General features: G+C 39.5%; 1 protein-coding gene across 1 annotated transcript; it reads left to right on the top strand.

The window, feature by feature from the left end:
- The first annotated feature begins 1,432 nt into the window (after window positions 1–1,432).
- On the top strand, window positions 1,433–8,759 carry LOC104532859 (matrix metalloproteinase-27). Its single transcript, XM_010178170.1, has 10 exons — window positions 1,433–1,549; window positions 1,908–2,146; window positions 2,755–2,903; window positions 2,991–3,119; window positions 5,112–5,273; window positions 5,443–5,566; window positions 6,238–6,368; window positions 6,590–6,749; window positions 8,243–8,346; window positions 8,551–8,759. The coding sequence occupies exons 1-10, from the start codon at window positions 1,433–1,435 to the stop codon at window positions 8,649–8,651; spliced, it is 1,416 nt and encodes a 471-aa protein (XP_010176472.1). The 3' UTR covers window positions 8,652–8,759.
- The last annotated feature ends 4,357 nt before the right edge of the window (window positions 8,760–13,116 follow it).

The following is a 13,116-nucleotide window of genomic DNA, read 5'->3' as shown; positions in this document are numbered from 1 at the left end:
TAGATCCATTTTAAAACATAAGACACATCTCAAAAAAGAAAGTCTGTACTTCTGGATAAAGACACATCATTTCCAGTATCAGTTCAGTCGAGTTCTCCATCTCAGAAAATTTGTTGTAACTTGTAACTCAATTACAGAACTGAATGGGATCCAGGCCTCAGGTCTCTTACCATACAGTGCTGTGATAATACAAAACAAATTAAGGGAAGGAGGGGTTTCTTTCTTTCTTTCTTTTTTTTATGGTACCTGAGAAATGCCATTAACAAACAAATTTAACTAACAAGGCTACATTGTGAAATTTGGGCTAGAAAATTCGTCATTAACACCTCCAACTGGAGAAAAGTTGGCTGCAAGTGACAGCAAAAAAAGCCAGAAACACGGAAACAAGGATTTCCTGGAAAAGCCACAATCTGACATGAGAGTATTTCTTATAACTGTTTTGTAAATGTTGAGTACATGCTGTCAGAGCTCCTCTGAGGTGCCAAACACCTTCAGGTCCCATTGCTGCAAGTGGAAGAGGAAAGTGCTTGGCCAGCACAGGGTGAAATCCCATAATATGTCACAGCTTGTGTGACTCTTGAAACTTCCTTTATTCTGAATTACTTAAGACAGGAAATAATCATATCCCCAGTGGCTAATGTGGTTAAACTGAAGAAACCTTTAACGATGAAATGGCAGATATACAGATGAGAGATAGATAGATAGATTGATAGATAGAGTAGATAAATGCGGATACATAAGATTATTCGCATCTTTTAGGCTGGATTTATGAGTTTAAATCTTTTTCATTTATGTATATCTTGGATTCCACCAGTATAATTTAAAGGCAACATACCTTTTCAAAGAGCTGCAGGGAAGAGGTGGGGAGTGATTTGGGGTTTTCATCCATTTTCCAAAACACGCAATCTCACTTTATGGATCAATTTAAAAAGAAAACTTTTGGCTTACAGTAATTTCTCCCAAAGTTTTAATTTTTTTTGATAGAATTCATATCTGATGCATAAGTCCCATTTTCCAGGCTGAGAATGATTAAGAGTCCCTCTCTATTTGGTGGCCTCATTTCATACAGCTGGGTCAGGACAATATAAAAGGTTTTGCATTTGACTGCCATTTTATCTGGCATGAAACTGCTCAGGTTCAGTAAAATTCAGTGGCAAATAACTAAAATTGAGTGCAGTTTTGAAATGATAGCCAAGCAGCTTAGGAGTATTCAAGTACTAACCAACTTCAGATGTCTGTGAAATCGAATGGGTTTAATTAAGTTTTATTGTGTCAGCCAGAACAGCATTATAGGCTGTGTGGAGGTAATCAGAGCATGATAAACTCTGAGTCAGCCTACAGCTGACTCCACAAAGCACCCCATAACCAAACTGGGATGCAAGAGAGGATGCACACAGAGCAGAACGCAGTCTGCTCTCCTACCAGCGCAGTAATGAGAGTAAGAATGAAGGACCTTTCCCTTTTGCTTTTAATATGTGCAGCTGTTTCTAATGCTCTTCCCGTCCACCCAGAGAAAGGAAACAAAGAAGAAGATGCAAAGCTTGTACAGGTAACTACATTGTCCATAGCTGAGATCCAGAGTCCTCTCTTTTTAGGTACAATCTGCATGTTCCAGCTAAGCAGTAGTTCGCAGTCTTTCTGAGACAATGCTATTACCCAGAACTCTGTTGCTCAAAATTTACTAAAGTAGGATAAATCTTTACAAACTAGAAATGTCAAGTACATAAGACTCAGGGACAATGTTGTCTGTTTTTGTTTATCTACAGTCCGCAGGAAAACATCTGTTGTGTTCCAAAATCATAGGCAGATGGCTTTGCTCTCAAAGTACACAGACAATATCAGTCCTAAGGTATTCATTAAAGAAATAGATCCAAATGTGAAATGTGTATGCTTTATTTTTTCACTAGGACTATTTAAGTAAATTCTATGCTGTTGAGCCAGATCCAAATCAGCTTGGACTGAAAATAAATGCTGAATCAACAGCTGAAAAACTTCAGAAAATGCAACAATTTTTTGGTTTGAAAGTGACAGGAAAACCAGACACTGAGACATTGGAAATCATGAAGAAACCCAGGTGTGGAGTTCCTGATGTGGGGCTCTATGGTGTTACTCTGCCAGGATGGAAAAAAACCAATCTGACATACAGGTAGTGTTTCAATAATTACTTTTTGAGTTTATATTTTCATTTTGTGGGTATCCACATTTGTTATATTTAAATATAAATTCTATAGCAATTGTTTCCAGTTGGGAATACAAAAATGTTTCTGTTTTCCCAGCTGTTAGCTATGAGCATTCCTGAGAGGAATTTCTGAGAGTCAAGTTGGATATTTTACATTTTCTGAGTCAACTATAGTATTTTACCTGTCATGTATCACTCCTGACAAATACTCTGTGAGCCAAACAGAAATGTCAATTGCAGCCTGTACAAGCCCCCTTATCTTAAAAATTTGCTAAGACCAATAGTTTAGTAGTCACAGAAACCTGAGCTTATTTTCCTCGTGCTCAAGAGATGACCTCCTGGCTAAGGGCCATGTTGAGAAAAACTGATACTGTGTACACAATTATTATCATGAAAAAGACATGTTGGACAGTTCTCACATTCCTGAAACTCACTCAGTCCAAGACGAATCTTGGGAGCTATTGGAGTACAAGTTAAATGGCTTCATATACATCTCTGTTCATCATCTTAACAATATTAGAGAAATTTTTTTCTGCAAACACTAAGCATTATTACTTGAACCCTCCTAACTGTAGAACTGTGAACCACACACCAGATATGAGCAAAGAGGATGTGGATAAAGCAATCCAGAAGGCATTTAAAGTGTGGAGCACTGTCACGCCGCTGATTTTCAATCGTATTCACGAGGGAATAGCAGATATAATGATTGCTTTTGGGACCAAAGGTAATGTGCTGACCAATGGTAAGATTATAAAGATTTTCCAGTAGTCATGACATAAACTCAGTGTTGTTTCAACATCATATTATTTAGCTCATGGACGTTGCCCTCGTTATTTTGATGGACCACTTGGTGTCCTTGCTCATGCCTTTCCACCTGGCAATGGTTTTGGTGGTGATGTGCACTTTGATGAGGATGAAGATTGGACCACAGGCTCAGCAGGTAGGTAAAAAATTGTTTCTGAAGTATTATGCAGATGGGTAAATTCCCTTCTGATTTTATTTAAGTGAAGGAATAGTCTGGGATGAAACACAGGATTAAGCATAAAAGCATTTGGGGATACTGCAGGCCATCCTGCAACTTACAATGACACTGATGTAAAATCAGCCTGATCTTCTCTAGTTCTTATTTAACACTGGTAAAGATACCAATGGAACAACCCTTTTCAGATACGAATGTTACAGACATGAGTCACTCTTACCTGGGGGTTAGTAGGGCCCATGTCCACCAGAGTTTCACAACCTGTGTTAAAAGATTTCTGACTTTTTTCCCCTCCTGGTGCACACCTTGGCACTGAGCCTGGTACTACCACACACTGCAGAGGAAGCACACCATGCCTTGCAGCATCCCTCAGAGGGCATCCCCACCAGCTAAAAAATATTCCAGACACTAGTGATAATGAAGAGTCTTCACTAATGGTACCAGGATAAGTCCAACTATAGGCTGTTATAGCTTTACTCTGCATTCAACCTAGGATGATCATATGCATGAAACTGTTCTCCAAATAATTTTAGCTGCCTGCCAGCAGCCAGGAATCTGAACGTGCTGTTCAGGCCACCCACGGACTGGGATGAAGCACGTAAAGCTGACTACAGATGTGTGTCACCAGGCCAGAAGAGAGAGGAACACCAAGTGCTCAATCATCTATCTGGGACCCATCTGCTCCCCTCAACCCCCAGGCTAGCCATACAGCAGATACTGTCTCTGAGAAAGCCATCAGTACATGGACACATTACCCTGTTGCACTCTAGACCCTTTTCTCATCCAGTTTTTGGGATGGAAAACTGCAGAGGATAACTGCAGTAGGAGAACTGAGGTCACACTGCAGGAAAGCAGAGAGCTAACAAACAGGAAGGTGCTGTAAAAGCCCTGCATGAGGAGGAGATATATGGGGTTTTCTGTGGTGGAAAAAAAACGATGGATGAGGGGTGGACCTGTCATGCTAATAAAATGTAATATTTCCCTCACACTTGGACTGAATGGGTCAAACCCAGTTTTGCTGCTGTTCCTCAACAGCACAGCTCCAGCGGCCAGGTATTAAAGAACTTGTTGGAGAGCTCAGAGAGCTCATGAGAGGGAAGGACTGGAAATGGGTGTGGAAAAATTGAGGCTTTGTTTGTTTTTTTGAGAAATTGAAATCTTGGCTTCAGTCAGCCTTTCTTGGGCAATCGATGACCAGTCCTCTGCTCTGCCACAGACTTCTGATATTCACTAAGTCTGTTGATATTGCTGGCTCTTGGTCTGCAGGGCAGATGATCACTCTTCCCAAATTCAGAAAGGTTTATTACTTGGAGGGGTGTATGTTGAAGGAAATCCCATTTTTATCTCTTTACTGTGTTAACATATTTCACTGGGAATAATCATGCATAAGCATAATATTTTAAACTGACTTGAAAGCTCTAATGATAAAAAGTTAAATAATTCTTCTAACATTATGCTTTTCCTTGACTACTCATGATCTTATTTTTCTTTATCAGGTTTGTAGGAGGGAGGGTGACACATAGAGTGAAGCTTTGGTACCTCGAGTGAGCACAGAGTGCATCGTCTTATCCTTGCCCTGGCAAGCTGTTAGTTTGATCTGACTCACTATATCTAATCTGTTCTAGCTCAACCAGGAAACCCTGCCAGGACATTCCTCAGAGCTGCACCCACACTCACCCTCAGACATCTACTCATGCCACACGCATACTTTCAGTAGCTAACAGAAAGAACAGAAGGAAAGAGGGCCAAAAGTCACTCCCTTCTAATGAGGGAAGAACACAACTTTATCCTATACAAAATATATATTTACTATATGTTTATATGCATACCCTAGTGAATTTCAATATATCATATGAGAACCATCACTGAGCAACAGTCCTACTGTGTTCACACTGTATCAGCCATTTGCAGACCAAAATTAGATTGATCTCTACTTTCTATCCATTTTTTAAGGGTTCAACTTGTTCCTTGTTGCTGCTCATGAGTTTGGCCACGCTCTAGGTCTCTCCCATTCTAATGACCAGAGGGCTTTGATGTTCCCCAATTATGCCTACGTCAGCCCCAGTGAATTTCCCCTCTCTCCAGATGATATAAGTGGCATTCAGTCCATTTACGGTGAGTAAAATCCATGGCTTGAAAAAAAGAAGTAGGACAGAAATAATCTTTTTCATAAAATTTATCCATAAAAAGAATTGCATTCTTATAATGTCAAAAATGCATTTATATGTGAAAACTGTAATGTTTCTACGAATTTGTTGTATCCTTTCTAAAATGTCCCCCTTAGGATCTCAACCAAATGTCCCAGATAAAATGCCAGCCACCCCTATCTCACCTAAAACCTGTGACTCCCAGATGTCTTTTGATGCTATAACTACACTCCGACGAGAAGTCATTTTTCTGAAGGGCAGGTAAATATTTGATATGACATTTGTCTCTGTGACGTTTATATTTATTTCATAATTTGCATGATTATGGGATTTGTAATGAGGCAAATGGATAAATTTCAGTTCATGCAAATAAAACTATTAACAGATATGAGTTATATTAGTATTTTTCAGGATCCCCTGAAAAAAAATATACTTCATTTTTTGCCAGAAGACATTTTAGTCCCAATAAATCTTTATTCCCAAATGTATAAATGGTAACACCAAGCAATGGCTTAAATAAATGCTGCAATTGTTTCCTGAGAAATTAGTATTTTCTACCATACAGTTGGATCAGTCTCTCTTCCAGTCACCTATGCAAGCCCAAAGTCATCCAGATATACAGAGAATAACTTCCAGTCAGGCTCATCTGGGACCCTATAACTCTCTTATTATATGATACAGGAACAACTAGAATTTTTCAGCTACTTGTAACTGATATCATTAATCAATCTGTACTGATGAGAAGGGTAATTCCAGAAAGAAGCCAGAATTAAAAAACCCCTTGTGTTGTAGTGTTTTCCTTTCTGATACATCGACTCAAGTAGTTCCACTGACAAGAAAGAGCTTGTAAATCATAACATTGTTCACATTCTTGTCCATATATAGTCTGTGGTTTGTTATTTACTACAAAAGCTGTTTCATATTTAAATTAGGCGCTTATGGCGAGTCTATCCTGATAACTCAGAAGTTGAACTTGAATTGATTTCTACCTTTTGGCCAATGCTGCCATCTGGTATTCAAGCTGCATATGAGAACATGAAAGATCAGATGCTGTTTTTCAAAGGTGAAGTATGAGATTTCCTTTAAATTTTTCTTACCTTCAATTTTGTGGGAAGATGGGATGAAGAAAGGATAGCTCTGTATGCATAAAATTCACTTCTCAAATAAATAAAAAAACTTGGTACATTTAATCTAGTTTCCTACAACCTAAGAGACTGCATTTTTTCTTTTAGTGTCTCAAAATCACTGGTGAAAGTAAATATTTTTATTTTTTTTTTAAAACAGGTAATAAATTCTGGGTTATCAGTGGATATCAAGTGTTGCTTGGTTATCCAAAGAATATCAACGCACTGGGCTTCCCTAAAGGTGTCAAGAAAATTGATGCAGCTGTTTGTAATAAAAATACAGGGAAGACAGACTTCTTTGTAGGTAACAAGTACTGGAGGTAAGAAAAAGTGTCAAATGTTTTCTTATGATTGACTTCAATATAATCTGAATACAATTAAAATTGTCCATGCAACAAAAGATAAAGTCGACCCTTAGGTAACTATATGTAACTAGGCAACTATAGTTATCCTACTTTTCAAAGAAATATTTATTTGACTCCTGTACATGGAGAAGAATATAGATTTGACTTTTGAGAGCTTAAGGGTGTCCTGAAACAGGTATTCAAGATATGGACCCCCTTTGGTGCATCATGCCTGGAAGACAAAAAAATTCCAGCATGTAGAGAATTTTTACAAATGCAATAGACAAAAGTATCTCTAGAAAATAAAGATCTGAAAGCTAACCTACTTCAGCAAAAGGTTGGCTGGGATGCCTTGTGCAGGACTTCTCTGATTTCTGAAAAGTTCTGGATTACCTCTTTCAGAGAAATAGAAGTGATAGTTCATTTTCCTGTCTTGGCTGGCTAACATTTGGACTTGCAACACACTTGTTTTTCATCCTGTTCTCAAGCTGGCATGAGTTATTCCTGACACCTAAATACCAGGCAAATAGAAGCAAAATTTGGCTTTGGGTAGCTGCAGGCAACCAGGAGCATGTGTGCCTCAAATAGACTTTATTGTGACTAATTGTGGGGTTCCTCAGTAAGACACAGAGTGTCAGCTGGATTTTCAGCTGCATGTTATTTCCTGTCCTTTGTTTTTGATAGTTTTGGGAAGAATATTTACAGTATCTTGCAGTGCTGTTTTACTGCCTTGGTCACAAGACAAAGGCATGCAAGAAAACCACAGCACAGATTTCTTACCTAGTAACTCATTCCCTCAGTCTCATGTCCCTGTGAAAAGTATTTCTTGTATCCAAGGAGAAGTAAAACAAAGGCTTGTTTGTTTGGTTGTTTTCTCTCCTGAGAAGGTTCCTCAAATCTCAAAGAACTTTTTAGGTCCTCCTTTCAGCCCCTAAATTCAACCCCATCCCATTAAAATTGTCCTGGCTCAGTTAGGAACATCTTGATTGTATCAGAAATAAGTCAGATTCATTTCCTCCATGTAAATCTGTCAGCTAGCAGAGGACTATGTACAGTATCTTATCAAGGTCTAAGTGGAGTTTAAAATTCACGCAATAAATGTGCGCAGTCACTATAACGGGAATCAACCCAACCAGTTTCCATGCACTGCCTGTCACAGTGCTATTGTTAAGAGGAGCTAAATCCCATCCCTGCTGTCAAAAATGTGGGTCTTCCTTTGATGTGCTTCACTCCAGATGTTTCCTTGGAGCTGGCCTGCCTTTATCAGCGAACCAATAGCCACCTCATGGAAAAGGCAATGGCCAGCATCCTGTAGACATTTGTGCCAGCAGACAACTTTACTCTTTGTAACTCCAGTGAAATCAGTCAAACTACAGATGGTGGTGGACATCTTTCAGCAGCTGCTTAAATCTTTGCAGAATTGATGTATAAACTCTGTAAAATTACTTATCTCCCTTGATATGATTTAGGTTTGATGAAAACAGCCAGTCCATGGAGAAGGGTTTTCCTAGACAGACAGTCGGTGACTTTCCAGGAATTAGCCAGAAGGTTGATGCTGTTTTCCAACAGAAAGGTAAATGAAATGAGTTTTTAGGAAAATTTGGTTTGCTTAGAAGCAAAGAATTTAAGTTCCGGAGTTACAGTGAATGTCATTACTGCTGTATCTTGCAAACTGAGGAGATATTCTCCTGTGTGTACAAAGATGATGTACCTTACTTTGTCAGAATGAAGCTATTTCTTGTATCCATAACATAATGCTTTACTTTTTTATTTCCAGGATTATTCTACTTCTTCCATGGATCAAAGCAGTGGGAGTTTGACCCTACTGCTAAAAAAGTTATCCGTGAAATAAGAAGTAACATCTGGTTTAACTGTTAATATCATTAAACATTCTTACAAACAGCAAATGATAATACAAACCATGCTAGATTTCTCAAAAGTTGTTCACATGTACACTATTATATAGAATAGGCAACAGGACTAGTTTTCTTATATGACTACTATTTTAGTAAACTGGCATTTCAGCTCTAATTTTATCTCCAAAGGCCAGAGAAAAACTGTTTTTTTTCTCCTCTGATTAAGTGCAAAATGTCCAATGTAATTTATCATTTACTACTCTAGGTGGATTTTAGAATATATTGGCAATAAATGTTTCATCCATTGCTTCATCTGTTGAAAGTGTTCTATATTTCTGAGGTGTGAAAAATTTCACATTAATATGCTAATATATTTCCAACATACGATGTTAGCATTTTGCTTTTCTCTCCAAACTTCTCCAAGAGCCAGGTTTTTCATTAATCACCTTTCTGTCCTCTCTCCTGTCTTTCTCTCCTTTCTTTTGACTTTTGCAACCTTGTCCCTTTCATATTATATAATTATTTTGCCACCAAAATCACCCTCCTGCCCCAGTGTCTAAGCACATTATTTTACCCTGATCTGTCTTTTCAGTGTAACAGAGTTTCCATTTCCCTCCACTGCTCTCTAACAGGTCTGTCCCCAGCCTATACTGGTACATGGGGTTGTCCTTTCCCACATCTAAGACTCTACACTTGCCCTTGTTGTATTTCATTAAATTTTTCGCTGCCCAACTCTCCAGCCTGTCCAGGTCTCGCTGGATGGCAGCACAGCCTCTGGTGTGTCAGCCACTCCTCCCAGCTTTGTATCATCAGCAAACTTGCTGACAGTGCACTCTATTCCCTCATCCAGGTCATTGATGAATATATTGAATAGTACTGGTCCCAGTACTGACCCCTGAGGGACTCCACTAGACACAGGCCTCCAACTAGACTCTGTCCCATTGACCACAGCTCTCTGACTTCTTCCTTTCAACCAGTTCACAACCCACCTCGCTACCTGATCATCCAGACCACACTTCCTCAGTTTAGCTGTGAGGATGCTGTGGGAGACGGTGTCAAATGCTTTGCTGAAATCAAGATAAACCTCATCCACTGCTCTACCATCATCTACCCACCTGGTTATGTCCTCATAAAAGGACAACCTATCAGGTTGGTGAAACATGATTTCCCCTTGGTAAAACCATGTTGACTGCTCCTAATGACCCTCTTATCCTTGATGTGCCTAGAGACAGCACTGAGGAGAAGTTGTTCCATCACCTTTCCAGAGATGGAGGTGAGGCTGACTGGTCTATAGTGACCCAGGTCTTCTTTCTTGCCCTTTTTGAACTTTTTGTGAATTTTCGAATGACATCCTTCACAAATCATCCCCGTCCTATTAATCATAATAAACAGATGTATTTTCCATGTTGTGGAGCACAACCTTTGCACTGCTACTACAAAGCATGTGCTTCTAGTACACATCTATCTGAGATTTATTACATGCTGCCATCACATACAGAGCAAACTCCTCAGAAAATCAGGCAAACTCTACAAAGGTACAGCCATATCCTATATTTCCTTTACATTTAATTCTGGAAGCGAGCCCTGAACACTGCCAAATGGTTGCATGTATGGCTGGTTATATCTGAGAACACGATCTCATTAACATTGCCTTGTCCTCCTGCTCCCTAGTTCTGATGTATCTGGCTGTTTTACACACCTGTTACATGCTTGGGTAAAAAATTTCTATTTGCTCTGTGCTTTTACAGTACCAGAGACAACAATGCAGTGATTCCAACCTGAACCTTACCTACCTGATTTGGTGTAAACAGCAAAAGTAATGTTATGTTGCTGCTATTGCTATGAGAACCCCACTGGCTTGGTTCCCACCAGGAAATCAAAATAAAGGCTCAGATATGCTGTTTCACTGATATACAAAACTAATGGTGGTGAAAACCATCACACTTCAGATCCCTAACAAAATTTAAACATAAAGTGGGGTGAAATGGTGGACATTTGGGTGAGATTCATCTGAATTACCTTTAGTTTTCTCTCTATTTGTATACCTGATCTACATGAGTTAGGGAAGATCCTGAAAGAAGAGGGAGAAGTTCTCCACAAACTTACTTGTCACATCTCATCTCATCTCATCTCATCTCATCTCATCTCATCTCATCTCATCTCATCTCATCTCATCTCATCCAAAGACTGTGATGAGGCAAGCCAGTATCTCCAACCCCTAAAGAAAACATCTCCTTGCAGAGGAAGTTTAACCAACTAGCTTAGAGTAGCTGACTTTCAGACAAAGTTTGGTGAAATTTACAGTGGCTTTGTTACGTATCTTTTATTTTTCATGTGATCCAAAATAGAAGGACACCCTATTTTTGTCCTCTCTGGTATCTGATGTTCATGTTTTGGCATGATATGCCAAAAAAAAAACAAACCCAAAATGCTTTTAATATCACCACAAGCCAGTGATAAAATTTTCTGCTTGGACCAACACTGGCCACCCATGAAGTGACCATGATATCCCACAAGATAAAAGCAGAAAATGCTGGAGGCAGGTGGGATGGAGACAGTTCCTTACCTATTTCTGTGCTTCCTGCTAAAACTCTTCTCCAGCATTCAATTCAGTTGATGGCTGTGTAGAAAGCAGAGTTTAACAGCATAATCACAGAAGCTGCCAAGTTACACCCAAGTGTTTATACTCAGCAGCAAGATTACTCTTTCACACACACTCTGCTCCATGTGCAATACAATTGTAATTTTAGCTGCAACAAAAGTTGAATCATTGAGTCATCAAAGAGATTATTCAGTTCTTTGTAATAAATGGGCAAGTTCCTCTATCTTCAAATACATAAACAAACGTCATAATTACTCTGTGCTCCTTTCTTTTCTCAGGTGAAACATTGCTTCACAATTTATATAAATCCCTTGTCTCGAGGAAAGTTAATCTTTAAGAGTGAAATGCTGTCAATGAAGTTTTCTGACTGGCAGCTCTGTTAAATCCATGTGTAGTGCGTGTTCACAGGCCTCCTGCAAAAATACATAAAGCAATCAGTACTACTTTTCCTTTATTTGTGAAGAAGGCCTGAAAAGTCACTCGGCATACAAAAAGACTTGATGCTTAATTAGTGATAAAGCTTGGTCACTCAGTTTTCCCTTTAGGCTTGTCATTTCTTTGGAGGAATATGAATCAGAATTAGGAATGTCGCAGTAGAAATCCAGTAAGCGATGAGTGCTTAGTGGTGGTCCTTTCCTTCCAAGTCTGCCAGGAGCCTGGCTAACATGAGATTATGTCTTGCACCTCATCATATCCTTCCACCGCTCCAGAGATCTCCCAATACCACACCCCCCACCCAGCACACTCCCTCATGCCACCTATAGCTCCTCACAATGCATGTCCTGTATTGCATTTAGGTTACCAGCTGAGTAATGCTGTGCAGTTACCCATGGGCTGACCAGATTCTGGTTCCACAGCCCAGCCAAGCGACTAATTGTCCACTTTCCCATTAACAGGGTTTTTAATTCTCTAGCCAGCTGCTATTTTTCACAAAACCTGTAGGAACTACAGGGTCTCAGTTGGGCTTGTCTGAAGTTGGTCAGTACCGTCAGCTACTATGGGACCAGATGGACACACAAACAGATACACAGAAAACAGGATCCCATGTGGTCGAGCTAAAGTAATTTTCTCAGTGTTTTACTAAATATCACTATTGCTTTCCACTGCACATTTCCATTTAGTTTGTAATGCCGTATTCCCCCTATTGTTGACCAGAGGAATTTGAAAAGGGCAGGCAAAGCAAGGCAGAAAAGACATACAAAAATAAGGAGAACGCTAATCCACACTTGTCTTTCCAGTTGTTTCATACCACAAAGGAAAAACAGTTATTTGTTTCTCAGCCAATTAGTATTTTTTAACAGCTGTTTTCCAAATGCATCATAAGATCATGATGATGAGACTGGATTAGGAAATGAGGAAATTATGCATCCTAATGTAATGTGTTACTGAGACACGCAGAGTACAGCACCCCTGGTAGATTGTCCTGAAAAGTCCTACTTGCTTCTCTGCCTACAAGAACCTGACCTCCCAGTACTGGCATGGGAGTGCTTCAGCTACCAGAGTGGGGCAGGACCTGTGTATAATCACCTACTTGCTAGAGCAGAGCTTAAAACCCAGCTCTTCCTCCACTTTCAGGTCAGCAACCTGTCCCCTGTGCTCTTGGGTGACAGACAGATACCCCAAAAACCTTGAGAAAACTGATACTGAATTTTTTTAAGGGTTTGGTACCTTAAAGGGAAAAAAAGAAAAAAAAAAAAGATAAGCATGGGACCTTAAAGTATGACGTATGGAGAAAGAAGTTGTCATTATCTGGATGGATGTAATCACTCTTCCCTGCACTCGTAACTTCATGCCTCTTGCTGCTAATTGCCCAAATCCTGATAACAGAAAAGGAAGTTGCAGGGTTGGTACTTAAACATTGGTAGCCAACATGATTTTTAAACAG

The sequence above is a fragment of the Antrostomus carolinensis genome, unplaced genomic scaffold (genome assembly GCF_000700745.2).
Source record: "Antrostomus carolinensis isolate BGI_N321 unplaced genomic scaffold, ASM70074v2 scaffold2851, whole genome shotgun sequence".
Taxonomy (NCBI): Eukaryota; Metazoa; Chordata; class Aves; order Caprimulgiformes; family Caprimulgidae; genus Antrostomus; species Antrostomus carolinensis.
The sequence above is the reverse complement of the archived record's forward strand: the minus strand, read 5'-3'. Positions and strand labels throughout refer to the sequence as shown.